Source organism: Podarcis gaigeae (assembly GCF_964106915.1).
Source record: "Podarcis gaigeae genome assembly, chromosome: 16".
Lineage (NCBI taxonomy): Eukaryota > Metazoa > Chordata > Lepidosauria > Squamata > Lacertidae > Podarcis > Podarcis gaigeae.
Window position 1 is genome coordinate 16,895,921 of NC_139693.1, and position 26,360 is coordinate 16,922,280.

General features: G+C 48.1%; 1 protein-coding gene across 1 annotated transcript in view; it reads right to left on the reverse strand.

Moving 5' to 3' along the window:
• The window catches only part of NECTIN4 (nectin cell adhesion molecule 4), an 84,432-nt gene that overhangs the window by 57,377 nt on the left and 695 nt on the right, over window positions 1-26,360 (reverse strand). The window contains exon 2 of the mRNA XM_083716592.1: window positions 22,693-23,142. Coding sequence (XP_083572718.1) covers window positions 22,693-22,732 — 40 coding nt within the window. The 5' untranslated portion in view covers window positions 22,733-23,142. The remainder of the gene's footprint in view (window positions 1-22,692; window positions 23,143-26,360) is intronic.

A 26,360-nucleotide genomic window follows, 5' to 3' on the forward strand; every position in this document is an offset into this window, starting at 1 on the left:
ACCAGTGAGAGACAGTGCAGTGTAATGGTTAGACCAGGACCTGGGAGACCAGGGTTCAAATTCCTACTCAGGCACCACGAAGCTCACTGGTCAACCTTAGGCCAGCCGTTGCCTCTCAGTGTAACTTACCTCACAGGGTTGTTGTAGGGATTGAATGAGGAAAGGGGAGAAGCACGTGTGCCACTCATTGGAGAAGAAGGTGGGGTGTACGGTAAAAGCAACAAATAAGTCATTGCAGACTCAGGCTCTGGAGCAGAACTCATACCAAAGGCATAATAAAATAAAACTGTTTGTGCCTGGTACTTCAACAATGACAGGGACCAAAGAAACGTCTCTGTGGAAGGATTGCCCCTATTTTTTATTTTATCTTCATTTGGAATATTTATGGTATAAACCACTAAAACGTTACAAAACACTACAGCAGTATACAGCAATAAAAATACAAGTTAAAAACCATATAAAGTAGTTCTCAGTAAACAAAAGCAGCTAACTGCCCACTCATCCTTCCAGGGAAGCCGGTAAAAATAAAAATAAAATTTTCTCAGCTTCTGGATATAACTCTAAATTTAAGAAAATGCAGCCCCAGCACAGAAAAGACCCTGTTCTCCAACCGTCTAGGTTCTGAAGGGAAAGGGACCTGAAGCAGGGCCTCCAGGATGATCCAATTGGTGTACAGGTTCATAAGGACATCAGAAGAGGCTGCTGGATCAGGCCAATGGCCCATCTAGTGCAGCATCCTGTTCTCACAGTGGCCAATCAGATGCCCCAGTGGGAAACCCCACAAGCAGGACTGGAGGACAAGATCATCTGAGTTCTCAAGCAACTGGCATTCAGGAGCATTTCTGCCTGTGACCGTGGAGGCAGAACATCGCCATAATGGCTAGTAGCCATGGATAGCCTTCTCCTCCATGAATTTGTCCAATCTTCTTTTAAAGCCATCCAGGTTGGTGGCTGTCATCACTGCCTCCTGTGGAAGCGAGTTCCGCAGTTTAACAATGCACCGTGTGAAGAAGTCCTTTCTTTTTATCTTTCCTGAACCCTCCAACACTCAGTGTCATTGATTGGATGCCCACAAATTCTACTGTCATGAGAGAGGGAGGGAAAACCTTTCAAGCTGGAAAAGGCAGGTGTTCAGAACTCACCTGAACTCAGACTCACACGCATTAGAATCATAGAATTCTAGAGTTGGAAGGGACCCCGAGGGTCATCTAGTCCAACCCCCTGCAATGCAGGAACCACAGCTAATAATAATAATAATAATAATAATAATAATAATAATAATAATAATAATAATTTATTATTTGTACCCCGCCCATCTGGCTGGGTTTTCCCAGCCACTCTGGGCGGCTTCCATAGAAACCAAAAATACACTAAAATAGCACACATTAAAAACTTCCCTGAACAGGGCTGCCTTAAGATGTCTTCTGAATGTCAGGTAGTTATTTATCACTTTGACATCTGATGGGAGGGCATTCCACAGGGCAGGCGCCGCTACCGAGAAGGCCCTCTGCCTGGTTCCCTGTAGCTTTGCTTGTCGCAATGAGGGAACTGCCAGAAGGCCCTCGGCGCTGGACCTCAGCGTCCGAGCAGAACAGTGGGGGTAATGAGAAGGGAAGCTGAAGGCAAAGGATCAATGGTGGGGTCCTTAGCAGTCTCTGGCCCCCAGCAAATGCCCCACCCTGCCTGTTGACAGTGCCTGGTTGTGGTGACTCCCGGCAAACGGAGCGCACCTGATATTTTCTGCAAAGAAGGCTCAGGATTCTGAAATACTAGCTAGGCAAGGAAGTGTAACTGTGGCCAGGCAGCAAACAAGGAAGCTGTTAACATCAGAAAGGAAACCAAAAGGAATAAAGAGAGGCGGTTCGGCAGGGGTGGGGGGAGCAGAAGGAGAGGAGCCAAACAAGTTCAGCTGGCTCCCCAAAGCAGCCTTTTGTATGTCAGCAAAATGTGCGCCGCCTGCCCTGATATCTCTGCGTGTTTATAGGAGAAGTGCCCATGGGGGGGAATGTAATAAAGTTAAATCAGTGCAACCGCCAGCTCAGGGTAGAGGCAGCCTGTGACGCTGCGCCTTGTGCTGAGTCAGGCCTGGGTCCACCAGCCCCGCCATCCTCTGCTCCAACTAGGGAGAAGAGAGGAATCGCTTTGGGTGAAATAAGCCACATTTGAATGCTCCAAATGAACATGAGAGCCTGAGCAAAAGCCACATTCACACCATGCATTTAAAGAGCTGCGATACCACTTTAAACAGTGATGGCTTCTTTCCCCCAAAGAATCTTGGGAACTGTAGTTTCTTAAGGGGGCTGAGAATTGTTAGGAGGCTGCATCAACCGAAGTACATACCCTCCAACATTTCTCTGATGAAAATAGGGACATTATCTTCCATCATAATGATGACGATGATGATAGTAATTTTATTATTTATATCCTGACCATCTGACTGGGTTGCCCCAGCCACTCTGGGCGGCTTCCAACATGCATAAAAACATAATGAAACATTAAACATCAAAACAACTTCCTTATACAGGGCTGCCTTCAGATGCCTTCTAAAGGTTGTGTAGTTACTTGTCTCCTTGGTTCAGGGGTCGCATAACTCCATACCCTCCAACATTTCTCCAATGAAAATAGAGACATCCTAAGGAAAAGTGGGACATTCTGGCATCAAATCAGAAACTGGGATGGCTTCTGGAAATCCAGGGCTGTCCCTGGAACATAGGGACACTTGGAGGGTCTGGAAGTATAGTGTCCTGATCAGGGGAAGTCATAGTCCGGCTCTATTCCGCCTTGCTCAGGCCACACCTGGAGTACTGTGGACTTCTGGGCACCACAACTTAAGGAGGATATTGACAAGCTGGAACATATGCAGAGGAAGGCGACCAAGATGTTCAAGGGTCTGGAAACCAAGCCTTGTGAGGAACGGTTGAGGGAGCTGGGTATGTTTAGCCTGGCGAGGAGAAGGCTGAGAGGAGATATAATAGCTATATTCAGATATCTGAAGGGTTGTCAAATGGAAGATGGAGCAACCTTGTTTTCTCCTGCTCTGGAGTCTAGGACTCAAACCAATGGATTCAAGTTACAAGAAAAGAGATTCCAACTAAACACCAGGAAGAACTTTCTTGACAGTAAGAGCTGTTCGACAGCGGAATACACTTCTACCATAGGTGGTGGACTCTCCTTCCTTGGAGGTTTTTAAGCAGAGGTTGGATGGCCATCTGTCATGTACGATCTAGTTGAGATTCCTGAATTGCAGGGGGTTGGACTAGATGACCCACAGGGCCCCTTCCAACTGTACAATTCTATGAATCTACTATTCTACTTTCTATTAGGCAATATTCTCCCACATTTTTCTCTTTGACAACCACTTTCTGGTTTTGTTGACAACCCAGCGGCGTATAAATTTTATGAAGTAAATAAACAAGAGGCCAAAAGGAAAGTGAGGAAGGCGGAAATCTCCCGACGCTGGAGTCAGGCCCAGCCAACTCTGGGAGATGCTATCGCAAAAAAGCATGACAAGCACGCAGGAGCAGCTCTCCTGGGCACGCAACTCTGAGGTTGGTTGCCTCATGGGAACATTCCAGCCAGGGCAGGGAGACGCTTCCCTTGGGAGGGAGGGAGCGTGTCTCAGCAGAATAACTTAAGAAGAAGGAGAAAACAAGGAGGCTGGAGAGAAAGAGGGAGGGTGGGCAGTGATCATGCCGACCTGACTCCCCCACCCCCCAGCCCACAACTCCCATGCAAACTCCAGAAAACCTGCAATGGAAACCTCTGCAGGGAAGGTGATATGGAGCCTTTGCAGAGAATATCCTTCTCCCACCCTGGCCTGAGGGCTCTGGGCGGGTTACGAGCTGCTCTTATCTCTCGCGCTATCCCTGCGAGGGAGGTCAGGCCAAGTGACGTGTCCCAGGCCACCCAAGGAGGCTTCATAGCATCAGAGAGCTGGAAGGGGCCTTACACTACCTAATTTGTCGGCCATATGGCGGGTAAGAAATAGGAAGAGTGGGAAGGAGAATGAGGGTATGGCCACATCCACAACAAACATTTAAAGAGCTATGTCGATACCACTTTAAACAGCCATTGCTTCCCACAAAGAATTCTGGGAGCTGTAGTTTGTTTAGGGTGCTGAGAATTGTTATGAGGACCCTGTTTCCCTTCGCAGAGCTACAGTCCTCAGAATGGTTTAACAAGTCACTGCTTCCACATGGGGAACTCTGGGAACTGTAGCTCTCTAGGGGAAACAGGGTCCTTTTCACAACTCTCAGTACCCTTAATAAACTACAGCTCCCAGAATACTTTGGGGGAAGCCATGGCCTCTTAAAGTGGCATCACTTTGCGTGTAAGGTGCGAAAGTGTCCTATATCTACGCTTCTAGTTTTTGATTTGTTCTATACTGTACCAGGATAATTGTCACATTCACCACCACCGCCCCAAAAATATGCAAATGGTTTGGAGCATGTGCTAAAAAAAATCCATCTGTTAAAAAGAACTACTAACACACACACCTCCCTGCAAAACTTTACATCTCAGCCAGGACTCAGTTGTGAGAAGGAGTGACTGTCAAACCAGTCTGGCTGCCATAGCAAAGGAAGAGATGTCCCAAGACAGAGAGAGAGGAGGAGGAGAAAGAAGTACAATGTCTGCTAGAAGGAAGGAAACCAGACTCCTAATAATATGTAGACAGGGACTGAAGTTCTTTCAGCCTAGAATGTAGGCAGTGAGTTTTGTGCTTCTAATCTACATACAGCACTTAGTACATTTTAGGTGATTTGTAAATTTGCCATGGGCATTCCTTCTTTTTCAAGGGGTATTGGTGGTAACCTAGTAATATCCCTGTCCCTGAGTTTGCCTTCAGGGGTGGGGTGGGTCTCCATGTTAAAATTGGGTGAAATTTAGTCAATGGCCTTGTCCGGCCTTCCAGCTTGTTTTGAAATTCCGCCTTCCATCTGTTCCAGTCAGCACTGCCATTTTTCAGCCATGCTGGCTGGGGTTGAATGGCAGCATAAGGAAAGAAAAAGAGCCTGCTAGATCGGGTCAATGGCCCACTGAGTCCAGCATCCTGTTTGCAGTGGGCTAAGCAGAGATGCCCATTATGGGAAGCCCATAAGCAGCATTCGAGCATGAGAGCAACTCTCCCCCCCCCCCCCGCGGCTTCCCTTACTGGCGTTCAGAAGCATTACAAGCATAGCTATTGTGGCTAGTAGTCACTGTTAGCCTTTCACTTCATGAATTTATCCAGTTCTCTCTTAAAGTCATCCAACTTGGTGGCCATCGCCTGCCTCCTGTGGCAGTGAGTTCCATAGATTGCGCAGTGCAAAGATGCCCTTTCGTTTATCCATCCGGCATCTTCCAACATTCACCTTCATGAGGTGTCCATGACTTCTAGTGTTATGAGACGGGGAGAAAAAAGTTTCTCCAGCCTCTTTCTCCATGCTGTGCATCATTTCGCCTTTTCTCTAAACTTAAAAAGTCCTATAGGCAGAAACAACCAGAATGCACAAGGATGGGGAAATATTTTGCTCCCTCCACAGGTTTTCCAGAACTCCAGTCTCAGAATGGGGAACAGATGCTGGTCTCTTCTCTAATGCCCATGCCCTTCAATGAGAGCATATGAACATCAAGGCTCCATGCACAGCCCAGCAGCCCCGGATCAACAGCCTCTTCATTCAAAGCTGGTGGCAGCCTTGGAGCAAGAGCCAGGTTACCAGCAGGCCTCTGAGCATGTGCAGAGCGACTCTTCCATGCACCCCTTTCCCTTAGTGTGGAATAAAACCACCCAGTTCTCGGGGAATGCTAAAGGGGTGACTTTAGCAGGGAAAACTGAGAACTGGAGCCTCTCCTTTCAGAAACAAAGCGGGACGACGTTCATAGCCCCGGTCCCCACTCTGACTCTGCGCCTTCACCAGAGCTGGAGGGGATGGCAAAGGGCGACATGTCCCCCTTTGACATTTCATGCCTTGCACAGATGCAACAGGTGACACCGGCATGCTGGAACCTGAAAAGCGCCATTCAGCAGCGCTAAGGCTCCCCTGCAAACACCCCCCACAAAAAAACTAGATCCAGCCAGCTGTCCTGCCTTCCCATTCCTTTTTCTCTTGCCCCTCTAGCCAACTTTAACCTGTTGGGGCAGGAAGCTACTCTGATTGCAGTCTAAGGGCACCCACATGCCTTGCTGTGTTATTTATTTATTTACTTATTGGTTTCTTTGTTTTTTACTTAGGCCACATCCGCACTAACCATTTACAGTGGTACCTCTGGTTATGTACTTAACTCGTTCCGGAGGTCCGTTCTTAACCTGAAACTGCTCTTAACTTGAAGCACCACTTTAGCTAATGGGGCCTCCCACCGCCACCGCGCGATTTCTGTTCTCATCCTGAAGCAAAGTTCTTAACCCAAGGTACTATTTCTGGGTTAGCGGAGTCTGTAACCTGAAGCGTATGTAACCTGAAGCGTATGTAACCCGAGGTACCACTGTACTTGAAACAGTCATGGCTTACCCTCAACGAATCATAGGAAGTGTAGTTTATTAAGGGTGCTGAAAGTCCTTAGGAGGACCCCCCCCCCAAGCTACAATTCCTAGAGTTCCCTGGGGGGAGGGACTGGTTATAAAACCACTCTGGCAACTGTAGCTCTCTGAAGGGAATAAGTCTAGAATGATTTTGAAGACAAAGAAAAAAGAATTTAAATGCCCCATTTCAGCCTCCCCCCAACTTGTGGGATGGTCAAATAGCAGCTTTCTGATCTAAGGAACATCTGACACAGATGCTAGCTACAGCGAGAGCTTTTCTTGCCCCAGAAACGGAAGATGCTACAGGACTTAAACCTCTTGTAGTGCTGCAAGAATATGTGGACTTTGGCTAGTGCAGAGAAAATAACTCACCTCAGCCTAACCTACCTCACAGGGTTGTTGTTGGTGGGGGAAATAATAGAGTGCGGAGGGGGGGAGCAAGGAACCACGTAAGCTACCTTGAGTTCAATGCCAGAAAAGATGGGATATAAATGAAGTAAATAAATAAACATGTGGCAGCCTTCAATTCCCCAACTACTTTTCCCCGATGGGATAAAACCCCTTAATCATTGTGCTCACACTTGAAATGCTATAATATTATCAACCATCACAAATGAGTAAGGTTCTTTATACCAGCATTTCCCCAACTCCTTCCCCGCCTTGGGTCTTGGCAGACCACTTGATGATTTTTCTGCCTGCTGTAGTGATTTTAATGTGTTGTGCTAGACGCTGCGTAATCATATTTTTACTACTTTCTCCTTTACTTCTTTGATTTATTATATATTGCATTGCAATTTGAATTCAAATTGTAATGTGATTAAAAATCAACAGGAATGTTTGATGCAATCTCTGCTCTTCAACCACAAATCCACAGACACGTCATGGACCATCTGAATGAGGTCCACAGACAACAGTTTGGGAACTCCTGCTTCTTACAAAGTAAGGGTTCATCCACACCAACCTGTTGCCCTACGCTTTTCTAAGCACAGGTCCGCACTTTAAAGCACTGTGTCCAAACTCCCCCCCCCCACTTTTTTTTTTACTCTGCCACTTTCCCCAGGAAAACCCACTCTTTTAACAGTGAAACAATACAAACAGCAATTTGGGTTTTCTGCAGACTGCCATTTGCTCCAATTCAGTGGTAAAGAATGAGTTTTGATGGAGAAAGCACCAGGGCGGGAGGGGAGTGCTCGGACACAGAGCACTATTTTGGACTACAGTGGTACTTCTGGTTACAAACTTAATTCGTAACCTGTCCGTTCTTAACCTGAAACCGTTCTTAACCTGAGGTACCACTTTAGCTAATGGGGCCTCCTGCTGCCACCACACGATTTCTGTTCTCATCCTGAGGTAAAGTTCTTAACCTGAGGTACTACTTCCGGTTTAGCAGAGTCTGTAACCCGAAGTGTTTGTAACCCAAGGTGTTTGTAACCCAAGGTACCACTGTATGCCTCACATGATACCTGTCCCTTGGTCATACTGGCTGGAACTGACTGAGAGCTAAGTAGATCTTCTAGAGCCAGAAGCAGTCTACCTCCGAGTACCAGCCATGGGACTGAAAGACCACTCCGGCCTGCGCTTCCTAGGCATAGGGCAAGCAGAAGTGTGGACAAGCCCTGAAAGATCAATTTCTCACAAATGCAGAAAAACATATTACGTAGCCTCTGTAACAGTGCCAGTTCCGCAGATCAGAGCAGCCCAATAGACATATGCAAGGCCAAGGCCATCTCATAGATAAACTGGTCCAGAGTTGTTCAGGGCTTTATATACATTGGGCATGGCCTGGTAGAAAACCGGCAACCCACACAGATGTCCACTGCATAGGCACATTTCCACAGTGAATGGGCACATATCCCCACAGGGCCTTGCTGGAAGTATGCCAGGGCCTCATCAAAGGGTGCTGGAGCCCCTGGCCTCAAAATGCAAACACCCCCTCCCTGCCAACAATGAAATGGAGTCCTTTTTCATGAAGCACATAATTTAGGGCTGCCATACGTCCGGATTTTCCCAGACATACACAGAATACTGCAGTCGGAAGCAGTGTCCTGGCGGAAATCAGGAATCCATATCGGCACTGTCATTTTTGCTCAACAACTTTTCGCTTTTTGAAATATGGCAACCCCAACATAGTTAAACTATGGAACTTGTTCCCGCAGGAAGCAGTGATGGCCACCAACTTGGACATCTTTAAAAGAGGATTGGACAAATTCACAGAAGAGATGGCTATTGATGGCTACTAGTCATGATGGAGGCTGTGCTCTGCCTCACAGTCAGAGGAAGCAATGTTTCTGAACACCAGTTGCTGGAAACCACCAGTGCTCGGGTCCTGCTTGAGGGTTTCCAGCAGGCACTTGGTTGGCCACTGTGAGAACAGGATGCTGGACTAGTTGGGCCACTGGCCTGGTACGTTCCTAAAGATCCCCTAGGAGCAAGTGCCACCAACTCCTAGGCAAGCCTTGCCACCGCCAGCCGGGCCTCAGGCGTCCAACCTGAAGGAGGAGGGAAGGAGGCATCAGGAGCCACCGCCTGTTCCGGCTTCTCCTGCTAGCAGGTATTGTGTGTGGTGAGAGAGAGAGAGAGAGAGAGAGAGGATGTGCCTGGACACATACAATAGGCAGCCAGGGGGAGAGGGAGAGAGCGAGAGCGTGAAGGGAAAAGGGTGGGGACAGAGGAGAAACAAAAGGAGATGCAAAGGTGCCTCCGCTCCCCTCTCCCTCCTGGAGAGTCCTGGGCGAAGAAGAGCAGAGGCAGAGAACAGGGCTTGGCTCAGGCAGAGGAGAGGCAGCCGACAACCAGCCAGCCAGCCAGCCAGCCAGCTCTGCTGTTTGCATCAGAAGCGCAAAGCTAGTGCTTTCCCCTGGCAGGCATTTTGGGCGAGGGCGAGAATTAGATTAAGGGAGACACGCCAGCAGCTCTGCATCCCAAAGGCTGTTTCCAAAGGACACCTCTGCCACTGCTTCCTGACGCTGCCCCTGGCCAAGTCCCACATCCCAAACTATGTCATGGTGAACTTTCTGAAACCGCCATCTTGGGGTCCTTTTGATGCAATTTAATATTTGCCTTCTGCTTTTCCAGCAATGGATGGACAAACACTGCAGTGAGCGTGCCCCCCCCCAACGTTTCTCCGATGAAAATAGGGACGTCCTATTCCATACTCTCCCAACGTTTCTCCAATGAAAATACAGCCGTACCTTGGAAGTCGAATGGAATCCGTTCCGGAAGCCCGTTCGACTTCCAAAACATTCAGAAACCAAAGCGCGGCTTCTGATTGGCTGCAGGAAGCTCCTGCAGCCAATCGTAAGCTGTGGAAGCCCCGCTGGACGTTCAAGTTCCAAAGAACATTCGCAAAGCGGAACACTCACTTCCGGGTTTGCGGCGTTCAGGAGCCAAAACATCCGAGTACCAAGGCTTCAGGATCCAAGGTATGACTGTAGAGACATCCTAAGGAAAAGCAGGGTATTCTGGGATCAAATCAGAAACTGGAATGGCTTCTGTAAATCCAGGACTGTCCCTGGAAAACAGGGACACTTTGGGGGGGTCCTGTGACTGTAATATCAAATACAGGCAACCTCTGATTTGTGCAGGGGGTGCATTCCGGATCATCAGACACATTGGCAGAGTGCATATAAGCCCAGCCTGCTCTGTTCCGCCCCTGCCCCATTCTGCCCTCTTCCGGGTCCGAAAACGGCATGCACGTTGCACAAGCTTTGAACACACGCAAAATGGCCATTCCCTGCACAGTAGCCTATAAATAAAGCAAGCAATAACAACAAATCCATCAAAACAATGAATACAACTCAATGAAGTCATGGCAATTCAAAATATAGGAAAGAGTTGCTAAGCACCAGCCCTTCACGACTGTTTTGGGTTCATGGTGCTATCGGGGCAATTATAAACAATCCCACTTTCAATAAGAAGAAGCTAAGAAGAGCTTGCTGGATCAGGCTAACGGCCCGTTTATTGTCCAGCGTCCTGTTCTCACAGTGTCCGACCAGATGCCTGTGGGAATTCCAAGCAGGATTCAAGCACAAGAGCAAATCTCCCCTCCAGAGGTTGCCAGCAACTGGTATTTAGAAGTACTGTACTGCTGCCTTCAGCTGTTGACACAGATCATTGCCATCTTGGCTGGTAGCTATTCACACCCCTCTCCTCTAAGAATTTATCTAATCCTCTTTTAAAGCCATCCAAGTTGGTGGCTATCTCTGTCTCTATCTCTTCCAAAGTTTAGCTATGCATTGTTTGAAGAAATACATTCATTTATCTGTCTTGAATATTCCAACATTCGCTGGATGTCCACAGGTTCTGCTGTGACGAGAGAGGGAGGAAAGCTTTTCTCTATCCACTTTCTTCACGACCATGTGCAATTTTATAAACTTCTATCACGTTGTCTCTCATGTGCCTTTCCTTTAAACTAAGGAATTAAACTAAGGAATTAAACTAAGGAATTAAACTAAGGAATTAAACTAACCAATGCTGCAACCTTTCCTAACAGGGGAGCCGCTCCATCCCATCTATCATTTCGGTTGCCCTTTTCCAAACATTCTCCAACTTTACAATGTCCTTTTTGAGGTGAGGAAACCAGAACTGTACACAGGATTCCAAATACAGTGGTACCTCGGGTTACATATGCTTCAGGTTAACATACACTTCAGGTTACAGACTCCGCTAACCCAGAAGTAGTACCTCGGGTTAAGAACTTTATTTCAGGATGAGAACAGAAATTGTGCTCCGGCGGCGCAGCAGCAGCAGGAGGCCCCATTGGCTAAAGTGGTGCTTCAGGTTAAGAACAGTTTCAGGTTAAGAACGGACCTCCGGAACGAATTAAGTACGTAACCAGAGGTACCACTGTACTGTTTGCATCTGCAAGTTTCAAGGAGAATACACTGCTTTCTGAAATCTTGTAGCTTTTCATACCACAAATGGTTGGGGGGTTGTTAAGCTTTTGTTGTACTCCTGCAGATGACAATAATGCAGTAACGCTGGGGAAACATCACAGAACAATATAGTGGAATGATGTGCGGACGATCCAGTATAAATCCACCACTAATGTATTACTGTGTCAATTACATGTTGCAGATGATGCCCCCGCCAGCCTGGAGAGGCTCTTACTGCCTTCCCTCCAATCACACTAATTTTTAAAACAAGATTTAATTGAACATGGAGGATTTTTTATTTTATTTTTTTAGCTATTTCAGTCAGCCCCCTTAGCCCAGTGCAAGAAGGAACAAGCTCCACAAATATTGGATTGTGGCACAATTTCTGCAGCAGAAAATGCAGTTTAATGGGGATCTGCAGCCAGGACCTCCTAGTTGCAAATCAGTAACTGCAAGTGGAAGCAACTTGAATAAAAATGATTGACAGTGGGACCAAAACTGACAGAGGAAAGGACTTCTCCACATGAGTCAGAGCTTTGGAACTCGCTGCTACAGGACACGGCAATGCTGAGCCTTCTTTGCTGAGCAAAGAAAGGTTCCTAAACTAAACTTTCTTTCCTAAACTTCATTAGTTTAGGAACCTTTTTCAGCCTGAGGACCATATTCTCTAGTAGAAACCTGGGGGAGGGGGGAGCATGTGCCAATGGTGATTGGGGCAACATAGGTGACTCTTTGCATTGTGGACCACAGTTAAGGACACAGTTTGGACAGGCAGAATAATTGGAGATGGGTGAGGAAGAGGAGGTGTGGCCTGGCCCACGGGCCAGTCAGACAGAGAGACTTGAAGGGCTCCTGGATCGGAGGTCCCCCCACCACTGCCATTAGACAAATTAACGGTGGGGAGGTTTCTTGCGAAGCTCAATAAAAGAATAAAGTGCTATTTTAGAATCCTCACAAAAACCATGTAAGGCAGGCCACTGTCATTAGCCCCCTTACTCCAACCTTACAAACAGGAAAGGCTGAAGCGGAACAGTTGGCCTGAGGCGGCCACCAAGTATATCCGTTGACAAAGCAGGATCTGAGCACCAATACAGCACCCTGGCTGGACTGACTCAGCCTCTGCTCCCTTCTCGTGCCCGGAAGCCAGGTCATTACTAAAGAAAAGATGATGAGGTAAATAGCACGCAAGCACTTGACCTTTGTGGCTGAGGTGCCTGGCTCTTGATTTCTATCCTCTGCCGGCTTCAAGGTGGTTGCAGGGTTTGCTTAAAGCGCCCCCACCCCACCGCCCCCAGTGCCTGGATCATTAAGCTCTTCTCCCTAGAACCATCCAAACTATCTGAGCCTCATCGAGCTCATCTTCTCATTCTAACACTCCCAGAGAACTGTCCGCCAGTATGCTTCTTACTATGTTTCTGCTATGTTTTTATAATTGTTGTTTTATAATGTGTTTCTAATGTTGTACACTGCACTGCGATCTTTTGATAAAGTGTGGTGTATAAATGGAAATTATTTATTTTGTTGTTGTTGTTGTTGTTGTTGTTGTTACCACCATTATTTATTATTTTCCAACAGCAGCCAGATGCTTCTGTGAAGAGTACAAAACAAGGCCTCACCCACCCACCCTCTCCTATTTAGCTAGCCTGAGCAATGTTTATGACTCTTATAGCCCACCTTCTTTGCTCCAAGGAGCTCAAAGAAGTGTACATAGGTTTGCTCTCCATTTTGTCCCCCTGTGAGGTAGCTCCGTCTGAGAGTTACAGTGACTAGCCCAAGGTCAACCACCAGTGAGCTTCGTGGCCGAGTGGGGATTCGAACCCTGGTCTCCCAGGCCCTAGTCTGACACTCTCACCGCTACACCACACTAGCTGCTCATAGCCCTGTCCAGAAGGAATTTCTCACCTCATCTCTACCTGGCCCTCAGGACTTGACATCTTTCCCAGTCACACTGGCTCCTGGCACACCCTCCTTGAATGCTGGAATGTGCGCCTGAATCCTGATAACCCCTTTTCCTCATTCAGATGGAGGATAGAGAGGTGTGAGTATTTATCTACAGAGACAAGCCTACTGTACAAAGATACATTTGCATCCTTTGCTCCGCCCCTGTTGTCTCTGGCCATACCCACCAATGGCATGTGGCCCTCAGGAGGCTGCCTAGAAGGGAATGCGGCCCTGCAAAACATTCCCCACCTGCTGTCTTAACCCTGTCTAAACATCCTGCTTTCACCAGTGTCCAGACAGATGTTGTATAGAAGCCCCAAGCCGGGTCACAAAACGAGGAACTTTCCGCTACTGTTTTTCCTTCGGCAACTGATATTCACAGATAGACTGCCTCTGGACATGAAGGTTCTTTTGCGGGCAGAAACTGCTTCGGCCTCACCTATCCTTTGTGATCTAGTCACGGCCCGCTTGCAGGTACAGCCAACTTTCATTGGCTTTGGGCCTTACATTTACTGCTGGAGGGCTTGGAAAGGTGTGGAGGAGCAGGGGGGGAATCAAATTTCACGCTGTCCAAAAGGAGTTGAAGGCAGGAAACCCACACAGGCGAGAAAAAGGCATGCTGTGCTTCACTGCTTCAGCTGGTTCCGGAAGGCTCATGGGGAATCTTTAAACCAGCCTTCGCCAACCTGGTGCCCATCTTGGTGTTTTGAACTACAGCTCCCATCATGCTGCCTGGGCCTGATGGATGTTGCAGTCTAAAATGGGTGCACTGTCTGCAACTGATGGGAGTCGCGGTGCAAAACATCTGCAGGGCGCCCAGATTGGCAGAGCCTGACTTAATTTGAAATGGACAGCATTTTTACATCCCTAATTAATTTATTTACTACCATCAACATCCGTATTTAGGCTCCGAATGGATTTAGCCACCAGGCAGCACTTAAGCATTGATTACAAGTTAACGTAGGGAAGCAGCAATTATAACCAAGCTTCCAGAATTAAGCACTCCAGCGTCACAGTGGAACAGGGGGCCCATGCCTGGGATTTAGAATCCAACACCACCATCAGAAGGGGTGGCGATTTATCCCCCAACCACCTAACCACAATGCATTTTTTAATTTTTAATTTTTTGAGGACAGGGTGGCGGTTTGGGGAACTGGGACTGCAAAGCTCTTCCTGGGCACCGTGCCCAGTGCTGAGGAATCACAAGGTTGCCACCCTCTTTAATGAGAACCTGGTCCCCGAGGAACAAGCCCAGAGAACCGGCTGGGCAGGGGAGAGTCACCACCAGCTAGCAGGGCTGGGATGGCGAGCGGGCGGAAATTGCACTCCTGCCTTGCAAAACAACTTTCACTTCACCTGGGGAGCAGCAGGAAGCCCAAGGCATGAAGCCACGGCAGGATGAGCCTGGTGCACGCAAACCCTTTAAACCATCCCCATTTACCCAGGACCCTGTCCCTGACAAATCACTGCTTTTATTTTATTTTATTTTCTCTTTTGCACCTTCTGGGGATGCCTTGTGGAACATCTTGCAAGCTTTTGCTCCCATACGAAATTAGGCCAATGGCTACTGCCCTTTGGCCTCAGGTTGCCCACTCATTTTTACAGCGCTAAGTGCTAATCCAAACTTCATTTTGGACTGCATTTCTAGGCACAGATCCAGGCTTTCCTGTTCTGTATCTAAGGGTTTTTCCCCTCTCTCATCCTGACCCTTTCCCCCAAAAAATCCACATTTTACCAATGAACTGGAGCAAACGGCAATTGGGTTTTCCACACTTACCCTTCCGCTACTTTTTCCAGGGACGGCCAGTGATTTAAAGATCCATGTATGAGCGCCCTCCCCCCTTTTTTTGTTGCCCTGAGTTTTCCCTGTGAAAACCTGATCACTGAAGCTCAATCGGAGCAAACATCAATCTTTGGAAAACCCAAATAGCTGTTTGCTCCGATCATCTTTAAAGAGCGGGTTTTTGCTGGGAAAACGTGGGGCAAAGCAAAACCACACTTGGATGTTCAGCATTAAAGTGCGGAGCTTTGCCTGGAAAGAGCGGGGCATAGGTAAATGTGGATAAGTTGGTACAATGTGGGTTTTCCTAAGAAAATGCCACGACAAGAAAAAATCCACTTGGACCTGGACCTGGAAAGCGTGGAGCAGTGTGGAAATTTGCAACCCCCAATTTCCCTGGCATTTCCCTGCTAATTTCCGCACTGCATCTGAGCTTCCACACGACATAAAATCCAAAAAACTAAATGGAACATGGTGCATGTTTAGTGCTCATTTATGCATTATTTCATTCCGGGGGGGAATCATTTGCAGCCCCCTTGACCCAGGAGTAAATCACAGGAGTAAAGAGACAAAATTTGGGCTGGTATACTGGCATGTGCTTTTTTTCTTCCTGTTTTCATGGAGGAACAGAAGCAGGCTGTGCGGAAAGGATGGGTGTGTAGTGAAGTTGCCCAGTGCTTGCTGTTGGTCTGAGCTCAACATGCCGGTATATGGGTGAAAAAGCCAGAGTTCCATAACACTGTAAGTACCGCAGTGGGAAAGGAACATTAGAAAACGGAAGAGAAGTAACGGCATTATAATTATAGGAAAACTAATGCAATATTCCCCATGACTGAAAGCACCCTTGAGGCTGCAATCCTATATACACACTTGCCTGGGAGTTAGGCCTAGTGAACTAAAGCCTTAAGGGGAGGGCTCTGTGGCTCAGTGGTAGAGAACCTGCCTTGCATGCAGAAAGCCCCAGTTCAATCCCCACCAATGGACCTGCCTGTAACTCTGGAAAGAGCCACTGCTGTCCATTGGTGCAGACCAGTGTTTCCCAAACTTGGGGGTCTCCAACTATTTTTTGGACTACAACTCCCATCATCCCTAGCTAGCAGGACCAGTGGTCAGGGATGATGGGAACTGTAGTCCAAAAAACCAGCTCAAGACCCAAGTTGGGGAAACACTGACATAGACAATAATGAGCTAGATGGTCCGATGATCTGATTTGTTATACGGCAGCTTCTTAGGAATCCTATGAAATAGCCATCTGTGTGCAGACACACACAAGAATGCAATGCCTGATCCTCATGCTCGGGGTCTCTGCGTAAGCCCCTCGCTCTTCCCATGTGCACACGGCAAATGGCTCTTCTCCACCTGCTCTACTCTGCATTTGCTCGCTCTTCTCCAGCAGCTTCAAAAGCAGGAGCAGGACACCCGAGGGCGGCACATCGTAACACGTCTCAAACATGGGTGGTTCAGTCCTATGCCTCACCTTACATTCGAAGTGAGCCCCACATTGTATTTGACGGGGTTCACTCCCACATCAGGCATGCACCGAATTGCACTGCTTTCTGTGGATCTGGTTTCCACAAAAGCGTAGAATGGCAGAGTCCAACCCCTGGCAGCACATGAATCGCAGTGGGAAAAAATCCCTGACAGACAAGACATCCAACCTCTCTTTGAAAACCTCCAATGAAGGAGAGTCCACCAGCAGATCCTGTTCTCATAGTAGCCATCGAAGCCCTCACCTTCATCGATTTGTCCATGGAAAGGGCGGTTTGGTGCTGATCGCTAAACGCGTGAATCACATTTCCACTGAGCTCAAAGTTATTAATCCTGCCAAGATCGGTCTCAGCCAGCATCAGATATCTAACTTCTGTCTAGGCACCTACAGGAAGGCACCGAGAGAACCGTATCACACATACAGTGGTACCTCAGGTTAAGTACTTACCGTATCTTTTGCTCTATAAGACTCACTTTTTCCCTCCTAAAAAGTAAGGGGAAATGTGTGTGCGTCTTATGGAGCGAATGCAGGCTGTGCGGCTATCCCAGAAGCCAGAACAGCAAGAGGGATTGCTGCTTTCACTGCGCAGGGATCCCTCTTGCTGTTCTGGCTTCTGAGATTCAGAATATTTTTTTTCTTGTTTTCCTCCTCCAAAAACTAGGTGCGTCTTGTGGTCTGGTGCGTCTTATAGAGCGAAAAATACGGTAATTCGTTCTGGAGGTCCATTCTTAACCTGAAACTGTTCTTAACCTGAAGCACCACTTTAGCTAATGCGGCCTCCTGTTGCTGCCGTGCCGCTGCAGCACGATTTCTGTTCTTATCCTGAAGCAAAGTTCTTAACCCGAGGTAATATTTCCGGGTTAGCAGAGTCTGTAACCTGAAACTGTTCTTAACCTGAAGCGTATGTAACCCGAGGTACCACTGTATTCCCACAGCAGAGGAGAGGAACTTCAGGCTAAACGTGGCCCTTCAAGCTGCTCTACCTGGCCCTCTGCAGGTCACACACCCCTACCAGCCCTGCTTCACACCTTCCTTGAGTGATCTTGCCTGGCTGGGATTTGTCCTTGAGCTCTGATCAGGCCTCTTGCTTGCCTGAATGGAGGGAAGAGAGGGAGGGAGGGGTGTGTGGGTGTAAAAAAGCCAGCTTGCTGGACAAAGGTGAAATCTGCATACATTGGTCCTCCCACTTTTGCACCTGTCCTGTCATATAGCCCCTGGGAGGTTGCCCAGAAAAATGTGGCTCTTAGGCTGCAAAAAAAGCCCCCATAAGGCAAAAAGCTTGTGTGCCCCACAAGGCAAAAAGCTGGCCAGCAACCGACTGGAAAATAGGGATCGTTTGAGCCTCTGCTTCTTGGATCCTGGATGCAAAGAACCAGCTGGCCCCACCCACCTATTCCAAAGTCAGAGCAGCTCTTTAAAAAGAAAAAAATCTGGTTGCCCGACAGGTTCCTGCTGCCACCATGGCTGCTCTTGCACAATCGGTCCAGCTGGGACGTTTGTGGGCTCGCTTGCTAACTTTTGTTTTGCAAAAGCTGGACAGCTACCAGGGAAGTGTTCATTAGACCCCTTTTACTGCTGCAGGAGCAGCTGCGGAGAAAGGGAAGAGGCAGTTTACGGCTGCTTTAGGCATAATGCGCACCAGAGATGTTTCGAAGGAAAGCACGGGTGCAAAAAATGTGTCTCACAAGGATGCCAGGCAGGATCTGGGCTGGCTTCTGATCCCTGGTGAGCATGGGCCCAGGGAGGGAGCTGGGTCTGTTTTGCCTGGAGAGGAGAAGACTGAGTGGTGCTATGAGAGCTCTCTTCAAATATCTGATGGGCTGCCCTGTGGAAGATGGAACAAGCTTGTTTTCTGCTGGTGCTCTGGAGGGGAGGAAGAACTTTCTTACAGCAAGAGACATTCAACAGTGGAATGGACCCTCTCAAAAGGTGGTGAACTCTCCTTCATTTGAGGTTTTTAAGTAGAGGTTGGATGGCAACCTGTCAAGGATTCTTGAGTTGTGATTCCTGTGTTGCAGAGGACTGAGTAAAAGACCCTTGGAGATCCCTCCCAGCCCCATAATTCTATTGTTCTATGCACCTTGTTGCAGTGTCGTGGGACAAACTGCAGTTTAAATGTGTCTCATCCAAGCGCAGTTTCACCACCACCACCTGGAGCCTTAGAAAGTGATTCTTGCTACAATCTCTGTACAATGCATGATTGAGAAATGATACATAGGCTAGAATACTCATTCACATTACTAATGCCCTCCCTTCCGGTTTCTGTTCCACACCAAAAATAGACATTCATTCACATAAATAGCAGGAGGGCTCAAAGACAAGGCAACTTCATGCACAATGTTTTGAGCCCAGTTAGCGTACAGTCATTCTCCTGTTTGACGGACTGGTGATTGATTGAGGTTTCATCAATAGGAGGCAATGGCTAGCAGAAGGACTCCTGATAGCTGGGCATCTCTCTGTGTTTCCTGCATGAGATACCCACCAAGGCTTGGAAGAGGTGAAATTAATCCAACGAGGGCAGGGTGGAAGTGTGTTGTGTGTATGCAGGAGAGAGGAGCAAAACAGCAGGTGCTTTTAAGAATCAAAAGGCAGAGTTTCTAGATGGAACTAGACAAAAACTGACCACCTCACTGAACAACCACGTACTCGCTCCTGGATGCACAGGAATATCTCTCTTGCTCCAAGGTTATGAAGACCAGGGTTCAAATCCCCACTTGGTCATGAAGCTCACTGGGTAACCCTGGACCTGTTACTGCCTTAGCTGAATGATGGAAGATTTGGGACATGTAAAAGGAAGTGGCTCTTTATGCAGCACATAGTTAAAACTACGGAACTCACTCCCAAAAGAGGAAGTGGCAGCCACCAGCCTAGACGACTTTAAAAGAGTTTTAGAGAAATTAGCCCCCTTTTCCAGGGAAAGGGTTAAAATCTCAGAGTGAGACTTTCTGCTTGGCCCAAGGGGGTTCTCTCCTAGCTCTGCCCCCCTTTTGCCCACCAGGCCCCCAAGAGTCTCAAAAAGGGGGTGCCACATTCCCATCTTGCAAGCCCCATCCCTAGCTTATCCCTGGACACCGCTCCATATCTTATGAGGAACAATTGAAGGAGTTGGATCTGGAGAAGGTAAGGCTGGGAGGTGGTATGAGAGCCATCTTCAAATATCGGAAAGGCCATCCCATGGAAGATGGAGCAAGCATGTTCCCTGCTGCTCTAGAGGGTGGGACCCGAACTGATGGATTCAAATCACCAGCAAGGAGGTGCTGACTAAAAAAACAGGAAGAACTTCCTGACAGTAAGAGCTGTTTGACAGTGGAAAGGACTCTGGCAGAAGGTGCCAGCCCATTGGAGCTTTTCAAGCAGAGGCTGGATAGCCATCCATCAGGGACTTTTTAGCTGCGACTCCTGCATTGCAGGGGGTTGGACTAAATGACCCTTGGGGTGCCTTCCAGCTTGACAATCCTATGATTCTCCCTCCCACAGCCAACCCGCCCCAGTCCCAGGCTCCAGAGCCTGCCTGGCAGCCCCATGGACTCTGTGGACTCGCTCAACCCTGCAGCCTTTCCCAAACTGGTCTCTGTGACTCACAGAGCTGCTTTTGCGGCCTGCGTGTGGTTGTATAAGGCACAAACCCCGAGTCAGCATCTCTTTAAGGGCTGGAGCTCCTTCTGGAGAGAGTAATGAAAAACCAGTTGAGTCACTTCAAAGCTGCTGGAGGAAGGGAATTTGGGGGGGGGGGGGAGAGAGAGTGAGACAGGCAAAGAGGCAAGTGGAAAAGGCAAAGCTAATCGCCCCCTCCTCTAAATGGCATCCCATGATGCTGAATCTTATCAAATTAGTGAAGCAGAATGGTGCCCAATGGGGTCTCTCAGATTAGGGAGGTTCGTTGTGGTCATTCTGTGGTGAGAGGAGAGCAGCCTGTTCCCTCAGTTTATTTGCCCCTGTGCTCTGGGCAGGCAGAAATCCAACTGGTGAAGCTTTCCTCGGCAGAGCAAGAAAACACCCTGTTGAATTCCCGCTCTTCAGGCTGCACCAAGAGCAACGCGGCAACATCAGGGCTAGCCAATGTTGCGGCACCCTCCAGGTGATGGTGGAGACCCCCAGCTCCCATCAGCCACAAGCAGCAAGGTGAACGGTAATTGATGGTTGGGGTTGACGTCTGACAACACCTGGGAGTCACTGCATTGGCGACACCCCTGCCGTGCACAGTCAGAGAACTACAATTCCCAGAGTGGTTTAATAACCAAGCCTGCTTCACGGGGAGCCCAGGGAACTGCAGTTCTATGAGGGGAATAGGGGTCTCCTAATAACTCTCAATACCCTTAACAAACCACAACAATTCTTTGTGTGAAGTCATGACTGTTTAAAGTGGCATTGTGCTTAAAATGCGAATGAGGTCCATTAGGACCTCACACCTCCAGATCCTGAACAAAATATATTTGGGCACCTAGGCATCCCACATATAAATAAATCACTGGGGTGAGTTGTTTTCATGGCTAAGTTACTGTTGGCTTCCTTGCTTCTTAAGAACATAGTAACTTTCCCTTGGCTTCTTTCAGGGAATACCGGACTCAGCTAGATTGGTAAAGAAAAAGCGATTCATATGCACTATATATGCGATATAGCATTGTGCCACCAGATGTCGCTGTGGAGTCCCATTTTTCTGTACCTGTTTTCCCTGTTTAAATTTACAACGCATTTAACTGAAATGCTTCTTTGATGTGTCTAGATCCAGCCTCCCTCTCCTGAGTCTTCTGTTGCCACTCCACCAAACGCAGCAACTTCTCAGCCTCCGCAACACTCAAGCAAGGCAGGAAACAACGTTATTTCAACAATTTACAGAGCAAGCAGCCCACAGAGAGAAAGACAGGCAGACGGGGGCTTTTGGCACAAAATAGCCTACCTTCCCATGTGGGAGGCGAGCCAAGTTCAGTTATTGTGAAAGACACGACACAGGAGGAGATGGCGTTTTCCCACCAGAAAGTGGTTTTCTTTGCAACAAAAAAGTTAAGCTTCCTGCATCCTCAGCCAAATGGACCTCTTCTTCTTTTTTTTGGCAACAGGTTTGCTTTTTCTAACTTTCAAATGTCATTAAGAAAATGAAGAAACCAGGAAATCCAGGAAATCTGTTTTTGGTCTTGCCCTTACGGTTGTCATTTCAAGGGAAGAGCTTGTGAGTGTGTTGACAGCTGCAAGAAATAGGGTGGCCCATCCCTCTCCACTCCACCGAAAAGGACCAACAGTAGCCTGATATTGCCGGGGGGGGGGGGGTGTGCAGCAGCTTCAGCTTTCGACACCCAACTGGTTTCCATTCCAGGAAAGGGGAAAACATCACTTGCTGAATTTCCCTGGGTTACATTACCGCAAGGGCACCAAACAGGGTATCTCCAGACTGCAAGCCCTCTTTTCATTTCCCCCTCCAGCAAGAGGAGGGGAAAAAGAGAGGGATCCCATCCCAGCTTGCCTTTGCAGATGGGATCAAGAACCTGGGATGCTGAAGCACCTCACTTCCCAGGAGATCAGGGTTGGAAGGCACCCAAAGGGTCATCCAGTCCAACCCCCCCACAATGCAGATGTGTAGAACTATCACAGGCCAGTTCGTTCTGCAAAAGGTACTGACAACCGTCCATCTTTCCTCCAAAATCCTGATACATACATCCCCAGGCATCTCATTTTCCAGCTCATCTCCCCTTAAGAATCTGCCTTTTGCAAAACAGGCTACATCAAGCAGAGGCTCTTTAATCCACAGCAAGTCAACAACAGGGGATCAAGCAATGTCTAGGATCCCTAAAACACACAAACACACCCTCTCCCTTTCCCATCAGGTACATAAAGGAAGGCTTAGGAAGGTGGGTGGGTGGGCCTGGAACGAAACTGAAGCAGGACTTTCCCCCATCCAAAAGCATCCCCCCCAAAGCCCAGCAGAGATTAGGCAAAGCTATCATTACCCAATTACTCACTAAGTCGGTCTGTGGGAAATAAAGGAACTACAAAAAAACCACCCCATCTCTCTTTCAGAGAGCTCAACAGTCAACCGAAAAGTCTGTGTGTTGTAGAGAAAGTCGAGGAGGGGGTAAAACGGAAAGGAAAAAAAGCCCAGAGGGTGAGGACTTACCGGGGATAGCCAGCAACAGAAGGAAAACTTTCCGGATCATGGCGCAAGGTGGAACCAGCTGATTCAGCTGCTGCTGCTGCTGCTGTCAAAGTGCTTTCCGCAGGCTTTAGAACCAAAGTGGCCAGCTGGGTAGTGGCGAAGAACCTCTCCTTGCCTTCTCAATGACAACAGTGCTGAATTAAGGGGTGGTGGGGAGACAGCTACTCAGCTTTTAAAAATAAAAAGAGCAGGGCAAGAGGAATCATGCCAGCTGAAAGGGGGAGAAGCGGGTTGCCATCCTTAGGCTCGATGCTTCCGTGACTCCTGGGAAATGGGTCTTTCTCATGGGGTGTCCGGGAGAGGGTGGTCAGGTCCCCCTTTCTTCGGCGGCGTTGGTCCGGTGGCTTGCTCCTTGATGGTGCTGAGCAATCGCTGCTCTGTTTTGAAACTCCACAACCTGTTCTCCACGAACTGCCAGAGGGAGGGGAATGGAGACAGAGAGAGAATATTAACCTGTTTGGCAAGTTTAAACAGGTGTTTCTCAAGGGGGGGGGGAGGCGGGTTTCGTTTATAAAAGCGAAGGGAGTTCACAGCCCAGTGCCAGAACAGCTCACCAGCGGTGTCAAGGCATCACCTTCCTGGGTAAAAGCTTCCCAGCTCCGATCCCAAAGGCCAGAGCTTGCCTTCCCCTGCCCCACTGACCCATTCCTCAAGGGCCAAAGGGAAGGCCGGACACCAGGAAGACAGGAGATATGTGGGTCACTCAATTCTCACTGGAAAAGTTCAGCCTGGTCAGATTTTGCTTCCCACCACCACTACACACATGAATTTTTTTTTACAAGAAAAATCAGATTGGTGCTCTAAACCTAGACATCTTTCCCCTGAAGGAGCACTTTTCTTGGAACAACAAGACAACCTTTGCCAACCTGATGTTTTCTATGGGAGTTGCCATCCAAAACATCTGGAGGGCACCAGGTTGGCAAATGCTACTGTTTGCCAGGTGTTGATACTGCATTTTCTCATTGTTTGGAAACGGCAGTCTTCCATCCTTTGGGAAGTGCATCCATTTACAACGGCAAGCATCAGGTAGTAGATGATGTTCTCTCCACCTGCCACCCCGTGTTGTTGTTGTTGTTATTGTTGTTTTGTTGGTTCAGCATCTAGTTTGCTGTTTGACTGCTGTTAAAAACACCAGGAGAGCTGTGCTGGATCCGGCAATTTAGTCTTGCATTTTGTTTAAACACTGCATGGAAATGCCTATGGGAAGTTCAGAAGTGTAACACGACAACTGCAGCACTCTCAACTGGTCTTCTGGGACACCCCGCCACTGATACTGGAGACAGTCATGAGAACATAAGGAGACCCTGCAGGGTCAGGCCACTGGCCCATCTAATCCAGCATCCTCTTCTCACAGTGGTCGGACAGACAGAATCATAGAACTGGAGAGTTGGAGGGCACCCCAAGGTTCATCTAGTCCAAACTCCTGCAACACAAGAATCTCAACTAGATCAAACATGGCAGATGATCATCCAACCTCTGCTTAAAAACTTCCAAGGAAGTAGAGTCCACCACCTCCCAAGGGAGTCCGTTCCACTGTCAAATAGCTCTTTCTGTCAGAAGTTCTTTCTGATGTTTAGTTGGAATCTCCTTTCTTGCAACTGGAATCCATTAGTTTGGGTCCTGTGCGCAAGCTTGGAACACAAGAGGCCTCTCCCCTTTGTGGTTTCCAGCAACTGGTATTCAGAAGCATTAGTTCCTCTGACCACAGAGGCAGAGCAAACAGCCATCATGGATACCAACCACGGACAGCCTTATCCTCGGTGGATCTGCTGTAAAAAAAGTTCACCTGCACTGATTAGTTTTAAAGCCTCCTTGAGGAGCAGTTTGTTTAAAAGAAATTAATAAAGATCAATTCTCTATTGTATGTTCAATCTATTTTAATGATTTTATTGAGAACTGCCTTGAGCGGTTCATTAAAGGCAGTATATTTTAAACAAACAAAATACTGGAGAAGGCTTGGGCTATTAGCCACAGGGCCTTTCTCAGGCTGTTGCCATTTCGCGGGAGGGGTTCAAAAGGCATACCAGGAAATGTAGGTTGGCAAAAATTAAAGTGAATCAAAGCTATGTCTCCATAGTGCAACAAATCAACTTTAAGAAATAAGAAACTGGACTCTTCTTTTGCAGTTAGGTTAGTGAACTGGGAAATGCACTGAAAAGTGCGGAATGAGTGAAAGGCTAGCAGGAAGACGTGTAAACACCCTGCAAGGAAATCAGGACAAATGCTCGTTGTCCTGTTATCACCCTGCAAACAAATCAGAATGAAAGCTCAATAAAGACTGGATATGATCTTGCTTACGTCCGTGTAAGCAAATCAGGAGGCATGGGTTCCATAAACAGACCTCTTCCACACAGGGCCTCCACCCCACCCCACCCATGACCACATTTTATCATCATTCATTAAATGAAGTTCCTGTACAGGAGGTTAATCAACCTCGTTGGAAAATTCAAGACAGATAAAAGGAGGCAGTGACGCTACCAACTTGGATGGCTTTAAAAGAGGATTAGACCAATTCATGGAGGAGGTAAACTATTGATGGCCACTAGCCATGATGGCTGTGCACAATTGCTCCACAGTTGAAGCCAGTATAATGCTTCCGGTTGCTGGATACCACAGGAAAGTGCTGTTGTGTTTGACTCCTACTTGCAGATTTCCCAGCAGAGGCGTCTGGTTGGTGGCCACTGTGAAAACAGGATGCTGGATTAGTTGGGCCACTGGCCTGATCCTGCTGGCTCTTCTCACATTGCTGCGTGGGGAGAGACATGTTCCTTTCCCCACAGATCTTTTCCATTGTTGGTTAGTCTTTACTTTCTTGGTGTAATTCTACAAACACAACCGTTCTAGGAGTTGCTTATGGGGAACTCCAGTGCCCAAGGAGCCCACACACAGGCACAGAGGCATCCTGAGATGTGAGGGCAACATAATCTGCTAGGTCCTATGGCTACTCACTGCCAGCTCTGCCCTTACTCCACCTGCAGGCGTAGGTTGATGATGTCATCGGCCCACGCCAGCAGCTGGAGTGCTGGAAATGCAAAGTTTCTGAAGGCCAGTAGCTTCAAGGCAGTGACCCAACCCATCAGAAAACACACTTTTCAAGTGCATCGAGAGATCTCTGGCACCTCCAAGCAGAAATGCCTCCTAAATGATGCTCCCAAGTGTACGGGGAAGGGTTCCAGCTCAGCGGTAGAGCATCTGCTTTGAATACAGGTGGTCTTGGGTTCAATCCCGGGCATTTCCAGAGCTAAGCACAGCACCTGACTGAAAGAGCTGCTGCAAGTCAGTGTAGGTTAAGTATAGCCAATGGGGTGCCCTCAGTAGCTACCAGCCACAATGTCTGCATTTCACCTCCACTGTCGGATACAGTACGCCTCAGAATACCCATTGCTGAAAACTGCAGAAGGGGAGAGTGATCTTGTGCTCAGGTCCTGTTTGTTTCCCAGAAGACTACATGATCCAGCAGGCTCTTCTTATGGCAACCGCCCCCCCCCCCATCCAGATACAGTCTATCTAGAGTCCCAGGTCCTTATGGGAATTTGGCCACCATGAGAACTTAGTTTGGGGAGGAAGCCTATCCGTGGTGTCCTCCAGATATCTGATGGACTACAACTCCCATCATCCCTGACCACTGG